At 45.0% G+C, this 12,756-nt stretch overlaps 1 protein-coding gene across 1 annotated transcript in view; it reads right to left on the reverse strand.

The window, feature by feature from the left end:
* LOC122547835 (sushi domain-containing protein 4-like) overlaps positions 1-488 on the reverse strand; it is a gene marked incomplete at its 3' end in the record, with an annotated part of 6,781 nt that extends 6,293 nt beyond the window's left edge. The window contains exon 1 of the mRNA XM_043686410.1: positions 269-488. Coding sequence (XP_043542345.1) covers positions 269-488 — 220 coding nt within the window. The remainder of the gene's footprint in view (positions 1-268) is intronic.
* Positions 489-12,756: the final 12,268 nt, after the last annotated feature.

The raw sequence follows: 12,756 nt of genomic DNA on the forward strand, positions 1-12,756 counted from the left end.
GAGAGGAGGGGAGTAGGAGGAAAGAGAGTGGGAGGGGGAAGAGAAAGGGGGTGGGGAGAGGGAGAAATGTCAGTGGTGTTGAGTAAAGAGAGAAAAGCCAAAAGAGATAATGATGGATTGATCCCCAAGAGAAATGTCACATTATTAAAGGTTTTGGGAAATGAGGAAGTATAGATTAGAGTGGGTGTGAGAGGTGGGTCCAAACACCAGTGCAATGTTGATGGGTCAAATGGTGTGTTTGTTGAGCTGGAGATTGGACATTACTCACGGTCACAGACTGGGGGCTCTCGAGGTCTCCAGCTGAGTTTGTTGCTGAGGTATCTCAAACAGAACATGGTGGCAGGTCCCGACAGCAAGTAACCACGCAGGCAGAAGAAGTGAATTGTGGAGTTCTCGACGTAGTGAGGTCTTGGATGTGTGATGTAGCCATTCTGGGGTTCAGCAGGGTCTGGGCACTCCCCTGAAATTAAAGATAGCACCAAACACATGGTTAGCCCAGGGAGTCAGGAGCTGAAGCTCATCACCGAGAGCCCTGTATACACAGGAGAGACAACTCACTGGCATTATACCAGTGCCTGCTGCCCAGGCTGGAGGTCCACAGGACCATCAAAACCTGGATTAGTCACCGTTTTACATAGTTCCACCTCCATAAATCAATCCACTATTCACCAGCCAACTACAGATAATGACCAATCCAAGTGTGGCCACATAACTCTGACTCCAAGCTAAAAGGGCTCTGTCAGTGATGTCTGAGTCTGTGACTCCATTCCTCGCAATTCGGGACTGATATTTTATTGAAAGGTCATCGACCTGGGGACAGTGAATAAATTAGCCCTTGCAAAGTAAAAAGTAGCTGATGTAAATAAAATAAAGATAGTGGTGAAAACTTCCAGTGAAACTTCCTGGACATGGTAACTTTACATCATGCTCCTCACCGTGCTGGAAGGAACACTTACAGTATACACATAGGAACAAGCAAAGTAGGAGCAGGAGTAGGCCATTCTGCCTTCGATTCTGCTACACCATTCCATATGACCATGGCCAATCATGTGATTCAGTCCCCAAGTCCAGCTTTCTCCCCACGCCCTCATAACTATATTTAACTCCTTCTGGAAAAACATTCAATATTTTGGCTTCAATTCCTTTTTGTGGAAGACAATACCATAGGTTCATCCTTCTCTGGTTGAAGAAATTTCTCCTCATCTCAGAATCAGTGCTGGGTCCTCTACTTTTTGTCATTTACATAAATGATTTGGATGCGAACATAAGAGGTACAGTTAGTTAGTTTGCAGATGACACCAAAATTGGGGGTGTAGTGGACAGCGAAGAGGATTACCTCAGATTACAACAGGATCTGGACCAGATGGGCCAATGGGCTGAGAAGTGGCAGATGGAGTTTAATTCAGATAAATGTGAGGTGCTGCATTTTGGGGAAGCAAATCTTAGCAGGATTTATACACTTAATGGTAAGGTCCTAGGGAGTGTTGCTGAACAAAGAGACCTTGGAGTGCAGGTTCATAGCTCCTTGAAAGTAGAGTCGCAGGTAGATAGGATAGTGAAGAAGGCGTTTGGTATGCTTTCCTTTATTGGTCAGAGTATTGAGTACAGGAGTTGGGAGGTCATGTTGCAGCTGTACAGGACATTGGTTAGGCCACTGTTGGAATATTGCATGCAATTCTGGTCTCCTTCCTATCGGAAAGATGTTGCGAAACTTGAGAGGGTTCAGAAAAGATTTATACAGCTGTTGCCAGGGTTGGAGGGTTTGAGCTACAAGGAGAGGCTGAACAGGCTTGGGCTGTTTTCCCTGGAGTGTCGGAGGCTGAGGGGTGACCTTATAGAGGTTTATAAAACCATGAGGGGCATGGATAGGGTAAATAGACAAGGTCTTTTCCCTGGGGTGTGGTAGTGCAGAACTAGAGGGTATAGGTTTAGGGTGAGAGGGGAAAGATATAAAAGAGACCTACGGGGCAAAGTTTTCACACAGAGGGTGGTACGTGTATGGAATGAGCTGCCAGAGGAAGTGGTGGAGGCTGGTACAATTGCAATATTTAAAAGGCACCTGGACAGGTATATGAATGGGAAGGGTTTGGAGGGGTTAGATTGGGTTGGGATATCTGGTCAGCCGAAGGGTCTGTTTCTGTGCTGTCCATCCCTATGACTCTATGGCTCAGTCCTAATGGTTTGTCCCTTATCTTTAAAATGCAAAGCATCAGATGCATTGTCTTAACAGACAGACAGCACAGTGGTCCTCATCAAACTGGGGAATTCATTCACAGCTGTTCACTCCCTTTCACTTCTCAGGCTCCAGTTCTTTACAAAACAAATAGATCCTCCTCCTGACCATTACTGGCCAGTTTTATTGTCATCACTTTTTCAACCTGGAGTGTTGAGAAGCTCCTCCTGTGTGGAGGGTGATGTGGTAGTGTCTGCCCTCTACTGGGGGAACTGGGTATCAATCAGGAACAAATCCCAGCTGGCGAGCCCAGTGTGCATGATATTTCACCTTTCCGGCCTCTTTCCTCTACCTTTGGAGGTTTGGTGTGGAGGTGCCGGCGTTGGACTGGGGTGGACAAAGTTAAAACTCACACAACACCAGGTTATAGTCCAACAGGTTTAATTGGAAGCACTAGCTTTCGGAGCGACACTCCTTCATCAGGTAGCTAGTGGAGCAGGATCACAGGACACAGAATTTACAGCACAGATACCTCCTGCTTTTTGAAAAGGTCGCTTTATGCGATTTCGAGCAGGGGCAGGTAACCAGTTCGCAGATTGGATTCGGCTGCTGCTCAGAGCCATTCACTTGCTCTCTCAGCGTTCACTGACTCACTCACTCAGCACCTACCTACATGCTCACACCATCCATGGCCTGCCTAGCTTGTCACACTTGTTGTATAGCTGTATTCAGGACAGGGGAGGTCTTACTGTACAGCACATCGAGAGTCAATTGAAAAACCTGCAGGGTGTACCAGCCATCTGTGCAGCACACAATGCATCTGATGCTTCGCATTTTAAAGATAAGGGACAAACCATTAGGACTGAGCCATAGAGTCATAGGGATGGACAGCACAGAAACAGACCCTTCGGCTGACCAGATATCCCAACCCAATCTAACCCCTCCAAACCCTTCACCCAAATAGTTGTGTCAGAAAGTGGGTGGGGGCTTGTTCTCAATCCAATCAAGTGTGTGTGTTTGGGGGGGGGGGGGGGGGTCGATGGTGAGGGGAGTGCACTCTGTCATTCAGAGGACTAGAGGCTTTCATCCAGTCAGGCTGAGCATGCTCAGAGGATACAGTCCGGGGAGAGGGCAAACAGTCAGGGGAATCACATACCAGCTGAGGCAGCAGTCAGGGTCCAGGGTTACTACTGTCTTTGGAATGTTCATCGAAGTTGGTCAGAGGTCTGGATCCGTGTATCAATCATTAAGGAAGCTGCAGGTTGAGTGGGAGGGTGTGTGCTGTACGGGCAGTGGGGGGAGGGGGTCATGGCTGGGGGCTGAAGTAGGGGGCATGAGTGGAGTTGGGGACGTGAATGGTGATGGGGGTAAACACAAGGTTGATGGGGGCAACTCGCATTGTAGGCTGTGGGAGATGGGTAACTGGCTGTACCCAGCACCAAGCCAGGCCTCCACCTTGGGGAGGGTTGAGCACTGGGTTAGGAATCATTAAGGTGGAATCTTGGAGCTCAGCGAGAGAGAGGACAGTTAGAGGAAACGTTTCAGATGAAACCTCTTTACTGACCGACGGTGAAATGTATTAGCAGAAAGAGTGACTGAGACAAGTCTTGTGGGTCTCTGTATGGAAGGGATGGGTGGGAAAACAGCTGTTGTGGTAATGCAAGGGAAATGGGGACAGGGAGGATTGTGGGGTCTTTGATAGTTGGTGACCAGGCCCAGCCCAATCTCAATGGCGTCCACGTGAGTTGTAATCACTGTGTTGTAGATCAGGCCAGACCCCTCAAAACATTTCAAGAAAGTAGCCCAGACCCTCACTTTGTGATGGGTACCCCTGTTTTAAGCAGGGGTAGGTTGGATATTCCAGGTGGGATGCAGCTGGTCCAACCACTTTGGTTTATACAAAACAGAATTTATTTACAAGATTACTGAACGAAACACAAACAAAAGAGGACAGAATACACACAATAACTGAACCTATTGAAAAACCCAACAGATTATCCCGGACTTAATGATGCTGTTCCCAATATTTGCAACAATCCCCATAAATACCCCTTGGCACAAAAGGTAAAATCAAATCCAGGGTCTTACAGGAGAGACGTCAGGGAGAGAGGGAGGATCACCTTGGACCTACTTCTTTGGGTCCAGCAGATTTTTCACACTACCCCTAAAAACATAACTAAACTAAGTCAGAGAAAAGCTGAGCTGGGAGAACTGGCCACTCCCCTTTCATTGTACAAGTGTTGTTTCTTTAAACTTGAAAGCCTTCTGCCTGAGGCAGTATCTGTTAGCTATAATCACATTGGCCCTAAACCCTTCAACTCAAACTTTTCAGAGTCCTTTATGACCTCTCTGAGAAAAGGATGAGATAACCTTGTTAAAGGAACAGCATTGTCACAACTGCGAGCACTTTCTGTTCTCTACATGTGAAACACAGCTGGAAGCTGGCTGGCGGTGGGCAGAGTGAGTGTCAGTTTGATGGGCAAAAGTCCAGGATTACACATCTGCAGGACATTAGGACACTGACAGGGCGAAGGCAGAGAGCAGGCGTTTGCAAACTCCAGCTGAATGTCATCAACCATTTGCAGATCAAGCAGAGTGCTCTGGGTTCAAATGCTGCTCAAAGGCTATTTGCACCATGTCACATCCCAATAATGCAGAGGTCAGTGGCTTGGCCTTAAAAATAAGACAAATTCTGCCAAAAGGAATCCCCATCATCTGTGAGACTTCTGAGACTCCTTTGCGGGAGGAGAGCAATTTCACTTTATCATCAGTCGAGTAAATATGACAATGGTCTCTACTGAATGTAATCATAGAATCCCTACAATAAAGAAGGAGGCTATTCAGCCCATCAAGTCCATGCTGACCCTTCGAAAAGCATCCCACCCAGACCACCCCCTACCCTATAACCCCACATTTCCCATGGCTAACCCACTTAGCTGGCACATCCCTGGCCCTACAGGCAATTTCCCAGGACCAATCCACCCTAACCTGCACAGCTTCAGACTGTGGGAGGAAACAGGAGCACCCAGAGGAAACCCACACAGACATGGGGAGAATGTGCAAACTCCACACAGACAGTCATCCATAGCTAGAGTCAAACCCGGGTGCCTGGTGCTGTGAGGCAGCAGTGCTAACCACTGAGCCACCGTACCATTTCCATGGTGAGATGGGGATAGAATCAGATTAAAGGGACTCCATACTAGTGGGGTGTGTGGGGAATTAAACCACTTTGGTCAGATACTGCGAGCAATCTCACTGGGCCTCATGATGAGAATCTCTCCAAAAAAATCAATTACTAATACATAGCCAAACAAAATTAAGATTCAGGCCAAGATCACCATAAATAGATTTACAAAGTCTGATGAGAACAACTTACATTTATAGAGTGCTAATAGCAGAGAAAACCATCCCAGTGCATTTCCCAGGAGTGTTATATAAAAATGACTTTGAGGTAAAGAAGGAGACCTTAACAAATGGCTGAAAGTTTGGTTAAAGAGGTTGATTTGAATAAGACTCCACCACTTCAACTGTTCACTTTCTGGAGTAGAGAGGTCAAATGGAAATGCAGGAATCTGAACACTGAAACTGAAAATAAGGGCTTTGATATCGAGTGAATCACTGTGGAAACAGATCCTTTAGTCCAACTCATCCATGCTAACCAAACTTCCCAAACTAAAGTTGTGCCATTGCCTGTGTTTGGCCCATATCACTCTAAAACTTTCCTGTTTATGTACTGTCCAAATGTCACTTAAATGTTGTAACTGTACCTCAGTCTACCACTGCCTCTGGCAGGTCATTCTACATAGGAACCACTCTCTCTGGAGGAATGTTGCCCTTCGGTCCTTTTTAAATCTTTTTTCTCTCACCTTAAACCTTTGCCCACCAGTTTTGAATTCCCCTACTCTACAGGAAAGACCTTTGCTATTCACCTTATCTATGCCCCTCATGATTTTATAAACCTCTTTAACACACCTCTCAATCTCCTAACCTCTCATGAAAAAAGCCCTAGCCTATTCAGCCTCTCGATACACCTCAAATCTCCAGTCCTAGTAACCTCCTTGTAAATCTTTTCTGCATCCTCTCACATTTAAAAATATCTTTCCTTTGGCTAACTTACTCTCAAGTTTCATCTTCTCTTCCCACTCACTGCTTTTGTACTTATCATCTGCTGGTTTTTAAAGGTTTCCTAATCGTCTGGCTTCCCACTAATTTTCATCATTCTATTTTTGTTTTGCTTTTATGTTGTCCTTAATTTCTCTTGTCAGCTTTGGTTGGTCCATCCTCCCCTTCATATGTTTCTTCTTCCTTGGGATAAATTTCTGCTGTAACTCCCAATTTATCCCAGAAAATCCTGCCTTTGTTGCTCCACTGCTTTCCCTTCCAATCATCACTAGCCAGCTCCTCCCTTATGTCTTTTCTCAATTGCAGTACTGTTCCATCAGATTCTAGTTTCTCCCTCTCTAAGTGCAGGGGGGTATTTGTCAGATTCTGGTCATTGCACCCTAAGGGTTCCTTCGCCTTAAACTCCTTAATCAAATCTGCCTCATTACACATCACCAAATCCTAGAATTGCCTGCTCCCTTGTGGGCTCTACTACAAGCTGCTCCAAAAATACCATCTTCTAGACATTCCACAAATTCCTTTCCTTGACATCCGAACTAACCTGATTCTCCCAGTTCCCCCGCACAATCATTCGTTTATTTTCTTCTCAAATCCAATTCTTATTTGGAGGCCTGTACACAACTCCCATCAGGAGTTTCCTCTCTTTTTACTGCTCTTCAACTCTACCCCCACACCTTCTAGCTCTATATGCCTTCTTGCTATCGATTTAATTGCGTTTCTAACTAACAAGACAACCCAGCGTCTCTTCCCATCTGCTAGTGCTTTCCCAGCCCTGATTCCCTTGCAGCACGTTGGTGACACCCACAACAGCGTACCTGCCAATTTCCATTGCCGGATATGGGCGACTCATTGTGAGCTCCTGCATGCAGATCTAAGTTTCCTATCTCCTACAACCATTCTACACTCTTTAAACTTAGTAGCATGCGTGTATCTGTGTTTTTGTTTTGGCCGCTGTTTACCTATCATTTACTTATCTATGCTACTTAACTCTGGGATCTGCCTGTATTGCTCGCAAGACAAAGCTTTTCACTGTGTCTCGGTGCACGTGACAATAAATTCAATTCAATCTGTGCGATAAGCTCATTTACCTTGTTTCATATACTGTGTGCATTTAAGTGCAACACCCTCAGTCCTGTACTGACTTCCCCCAACTCATTGCTGTTCCCTTATCTCCTGTGCTTGAAGTTAGATTCCTCTCACTCCATGTCTCACTCTCTGTCCTATTATTTGATCAGGAAATTTTAATCATCTCGGCTGAGCTGAGAATGCGGCCTATGCATGGTAATGGTACACACTTTTCACTGCATTTTTTAATTGGATACACGTGACAATAAATGATTCAATTCAGTTCAATAAGCCCTCCCTCCCTTTAACTCTCTCTTTAATTGTCCGTGCACCTGCACTCCCCCTCCCAGTATTGAGTTTAAAACCCTACCCACTGCCCGGTTATGTGATTGGCCAGATCTCTGGTCCCAGTATGATGCAGGAGGAGGTTGTCCCTTTGGAACAGATCCCTCCTTCCTCAGTCCTGGTGTCAATATCCCATGAATTCAAACCCCCTTTTCTCCCACACCATCTCTGAGCCACGTGTTTACCTCTTTAATCTTGTTGACCCTGTGCTAATGTAGAAGCCCAGAGATGATTACCTTTTTGGCTGGGCTTTTAAAGTAACCCCCATATTCCCTCAGCAGAACCTCTTTCCTCTTCTTACCTACGTCGCTGGTACGTAACGGGCCACAACAACCGCATCTTTCCCCTTCCACCCCAAGTTCCTCGATGAGATATCCTGACCCCAGGCATCAAGCACAGCTTTTGGCACTCCTGATCCTTCAAAATATCACCAAATGTAACTGTCAAATAGACACAGAGAACAGTGTCCATTCCCCTGACTAAACTAGCCCCGATTACAACGACATTCCTCTTTCCTCTTGCTCTTGAATGGCTCCATGTACCACAGAGCTACGGTCAGTTTGCTCTTCCTCCCAACAGTCCCAAAGGACTGAGTGACCTGTCCCTGCCCTGGTTTTCTATGTTGTTACGGCTGCTGTTTCTGAGAATAGATCCTAATATTTTCACTGGACTGAGAAATACTCACATGGGCCATCAATATAAGTTCAAACCAGATGATTGGCTCTTTCAGCAGAATCTGGAGAGCAGCAAATCCCCAGGGGCCCAGGCCGCAGAGATTTTAACAGTTACTGAGTAAAGACAAACTGCAATTAACTGCATGGATACTGGAGCCAAGGCTGAAAGGAGGAGAATTCCCTCCTTCGAGATTTATATTTGGTGGTATTCTGAAAGCAAGGTGCTAGAGGTGGCATCAATGGGTTGGTTAATGCACAAGCCATCCCCAGAATTGGCAGAATACAGGGGTCTCAGAGTGTTGTGAGGCTCGAGGAGATCACAGAGATGTGAGGGGAGCAGGGGAGCAGGGCCAGGGGTGGGTTTGAAAACGAGGAAGGGAATTGAAAAATTGGGACCAGGAGTTGAGGGAGATCACTAGCGTGAAAATGCAAAAACCCTCGTCTTGCAGACATGTTCCCTCACCCCAGCAACCATTCTCAATCCCCAATCAGGATTCGCAATTCCAACCACGCGACAAAATCATTCAGGATGTTGAATCCAATCTAACTTCCAAATAATAAACTCAAAAATAATAGATGCTCAGGTTTGGAGCTCCTTGGGAGAAATGATTCTCTCTCCTGCACCACTGTGTGCTTTTACAACAGACAGCTTGGCTGCAATTTCTCAGTCCATTAGCCAGCGACAAGATATTGAACTTTACTGCTCATTCACCTGGGGATCTCAGGAAGCTTCTCTTCAAAGTCCTGATATTCAAGATGTTATTGCAAAGTGCCTATGGTTCATATACTCTGAAAAACGCCACAAACTTGATGACTTTTCACTTGGGCTAATTAAACACATCTCTCTCTCAAACAACATCCCATGTGCAACCCTGGGGTTTAGGGATCTAATCTGGTAAACATCACATTGATAATAGCTCACACATATTTGCAGGGAGCTCAGGGAAATCTCTCTCTTCAATTTGTTTGTTTGCTTTCTTTTCCCATCTGCTTTCTCTCTGAAATTTAATAAAATCTTTTAACAGTAAGCTACAGGAATTAAATTCCATGGTTTCAATGTTCACTTTCTGGACTGTGAAAGGCTGGAATGGAAATGCAGGAATCTCACTGTGGGAAAAGGTGTTTTCACTCTACGTACCAGCTCTGACTCTCTGATGTTTTTCGGATAATAATGGTGTGCAGGGAAATGGGGAAGAGGCAGGAGGCTGCCACTAAGTAGTAGACCAGTACAGACACAATGGGCTGAATGGCCAGCTCCAACACTGTAATGGTTGTGTAATTCTGTGCACACACATAAACTCATTTTTGACCCATGTAGTGATATTAATTGGTAGTTCACCGCCAAATGCAGTAACTTCTTGAGACTCAAGAAACTTTAAGGATAATCTGTTGTTTTCTTCAGGTTGTCCCACATGAATTTCCATTCACAGTGAATCGTCTCCTTGGCACATGTCTCCTAACACACGAGGAATTCTTGCTATTTATTTTCTTCACTGAACAAACTGGGCCATTAAGAACACAAACGTAGCTTTCAATAGATTAACTTCACAGTGGACAAACTGATCTGATTGAGGTTTCCGAAATCATGAGACAGCAGATTTTCTTATAACACAAACTGAATGAGTGGGCATAGATTTCAGTTGAAACTTTATTGCTGGAACAGCACAGCAGGTCAGGCAGCATCCAGGGAACAGGAGATTCGACGTTTCGGGCACAGGCCCTTCTTCAGGAATGGCCTGTGCCCAAAACGTCGAATCTCCTGTTCCCTGGATGCTGCCTGACCTGCTGTGCTGTTCCAGCAATAAAGTTTCAACTTTGTGATCCAGCATCTGCAGACCTCACTTTCTTCTCGGCATAGATTTCAAACAAGGTATAAACAAAGCAAGGGAGACATGAGAAAAATCGTTCTCACCCAGCGAGTTTTCAGGGTAAGGAATGCACTTCCCACAGTGAGATTCCTGCATTTCCATTCCAGCCTTTCACAGTCCAGAAAGTGAAACCAGGGAATTTAATTCCTGTAGTTTATTGTTAAAAGATTTTATTAAATTTCAGAGAGAAAGCAGATGGGAGAAGAAAGCAAACAAACAAATTGAAGAGAGAGGTTTCCCTGGGCTCCCTGCAAGTATGTGTGAGCTATTATCAATGTGATGTTTACCAGATTAGATCCCTAAACCACAGGGTCACACATGGTTCAAGTGAAGTACTCAAGAGGGTGTTGGATTTTTTGGATAATAATAGTGTGCAGGGAAATGGGGAAGAGGCAGGAGGCTGCCACTAAGTAACAGAACTGGTGCAGACTCAATGGGCTGAATGGCCAGCTCCAACACTATAACAGTTGTGTAATTCTGTGAACACATATAAATGCGTTTTTAACCCAGGTAGGGACAACACCGAGGAGATGGGACACACACGGATTGCTGCTGCATGAGCAAACCACAGGCCAGGCTCAGGAATCTCCAGACCTGAGTTCAAATCCCACCAATTCCAGATGCAGAAATGAAAAGCTTGCCTCAATAATGGTGACCAGGAAACTGTTGTCAGTGTCATAACATCCCATGTGGTGACTGAAGTGAAGAATGGATTCTCATCCAATTGGGTCTAAAGCTGAGCACAGACACACTGTGCTGTGGTTGACTCTTACCTGTTTTCTGAAATAGCTGAACAACTTCCTCAGTTGAGAGGCGATAAGGGATAGAAATCTAAGCCTTTAGTTTTATCAAAGTGCAGTAAACCCTTAGCTTACTGGTCAGGAATCCATTGTTCTTTATGTAAACCATATGAACACCTTGATTAGATTCCGGTCTGTAACTTTTATAAATTAACCCCTGGGCTGTGGGCATCGCTGGCTGGCCCAGCATTTATTGCCCCTTGAGGTGGTGGTGGTGAGCTGCCTCCTTGAACTGCTCCAGTCTATGTGCCACAATGTCTTTATGGAGGGAATTCCGGGATTTTGATCCAGTGAAGGAATGGTGATAGGTTTCCAAGACAGGATGGTGAGTGACCTAGTGGGGAAGTTGCATGTGTTCCCATGTGTCTGCTGCCCTTGTCCTTCTAGATGAAAGGTGCTGTCGAAGGATCTTTCTGCAGTGCGTCTCGTGGATGGTACACACTGCTGCTGCTGAGTGTCGGTGGTGGAGGGAGTGGATGCTTGTGGATGTGTTACCAATCACTCCCAGTGTCTCCCAGGTATCCATTATTTTATGTGTAAACTACCTACAGCCCTGATTGAAGCTTACAGTTGGGATTCTTTATGCTGAGCTTATTTACTTTCAGACAATTACTTAAGTATAAATCAGGAAAAAACAGCAATGCCAATCACCAGTACAACATGCAGACTCTGTAGGTAATAACAGAACAGAAAATACAGCTCTGAATTATTCAGTGAGAAAGGCAGGAACTAGCACATTCTGTCTACTCAGTTAGATGTCTAGCTCAAAAATAGGACAATTTCTTGACTTCAAAAGTGGTCTGATCTGCAATGTTCATAAATAAATAAGCACATAACTCACTGACAGTGCACAATTTCCCATGACCACCTGAACAGGACAACTGAGATTTAATGATTTAGTCAGTGAATAGGGATCATAGTGATACCATGAGGATGTGCTTAAGAATTGTAGAGAGGCAAATACTGAGAGAATGTACTTGTCTAAGTAGGACAGAATGATAGAGCCACTGACTCACAGAATGGTTACAGTTCGAAAGAAGGCTATTCTGCCGTTCATGAATAGGAAAGGTGTGGACTAGGAGCAGGCAGGTGGGACTAGTTCAGTTTGGGATTCTGTTCGGCATGGACGGGTTGGACCGAAGGGTCTGTTTCCGTGCTGTATGACTCTATGACTCTATGTCCATACTATCTCTTTTCAAGAGCAACTCAGTCAGTCCTACTTTCACACATTTACCCTGTAGCATGGTGTATCTCTTCAGAGAAATATTCAAAATCCCCTTTGAAAAGTACAACTGAATCTCCAGCAGTTTGGCAGCACGTCCCAGGGCCTTACTGTTCGCTGCATAGTTACAGCTTTCTTCAAACATCATCACACCTTTTGCCATTTATTCTGCCCCTCTAGTTCTCAGTCCTTCTAATTGTAAAACCAGTTTCTCTCAATCCTTCTGTCCTGACCCCTTGTGGTTATGAATTCTTTAATCATGTTTCCTCTCTATGTCTCTTTGCCAAGATGCCCAGTCCTAACTTCTCCGATTGATCGGTCTACCTGAAGATTCTCAATCTCTGGAACAAGATGGTCAAATTCAGCTTTTCTCTTTTTGAGGTCTCATCTTGTGATCTTTCCAAGGGCTGTATTTTTGCATTTCTCATTCTCACTAACTCCTTTATTAGGTTTGCACTGAGAACAATATCTACTGTGCTTGCATTGA

This window comes from Chiloscyllium plagiosum, unplaced genomic scaffold (genome assembly GCF_004010195.1).
Source record: "Chiloscyllium plagiosum isolate BGI_BamShark_2017 unplaced genomic scaffold, ASM401019v2 scaf_7013, whole genome shotgun sequence".
NCBI classification, from domain to species: domain Eukaryota; kingdom Metazoa; phylum Chordata; class Chondrichthyes; order Orectolobiformes; family Hemiscylliidae; genus Chiloscyllium; species Chiloscyllium plagiosum.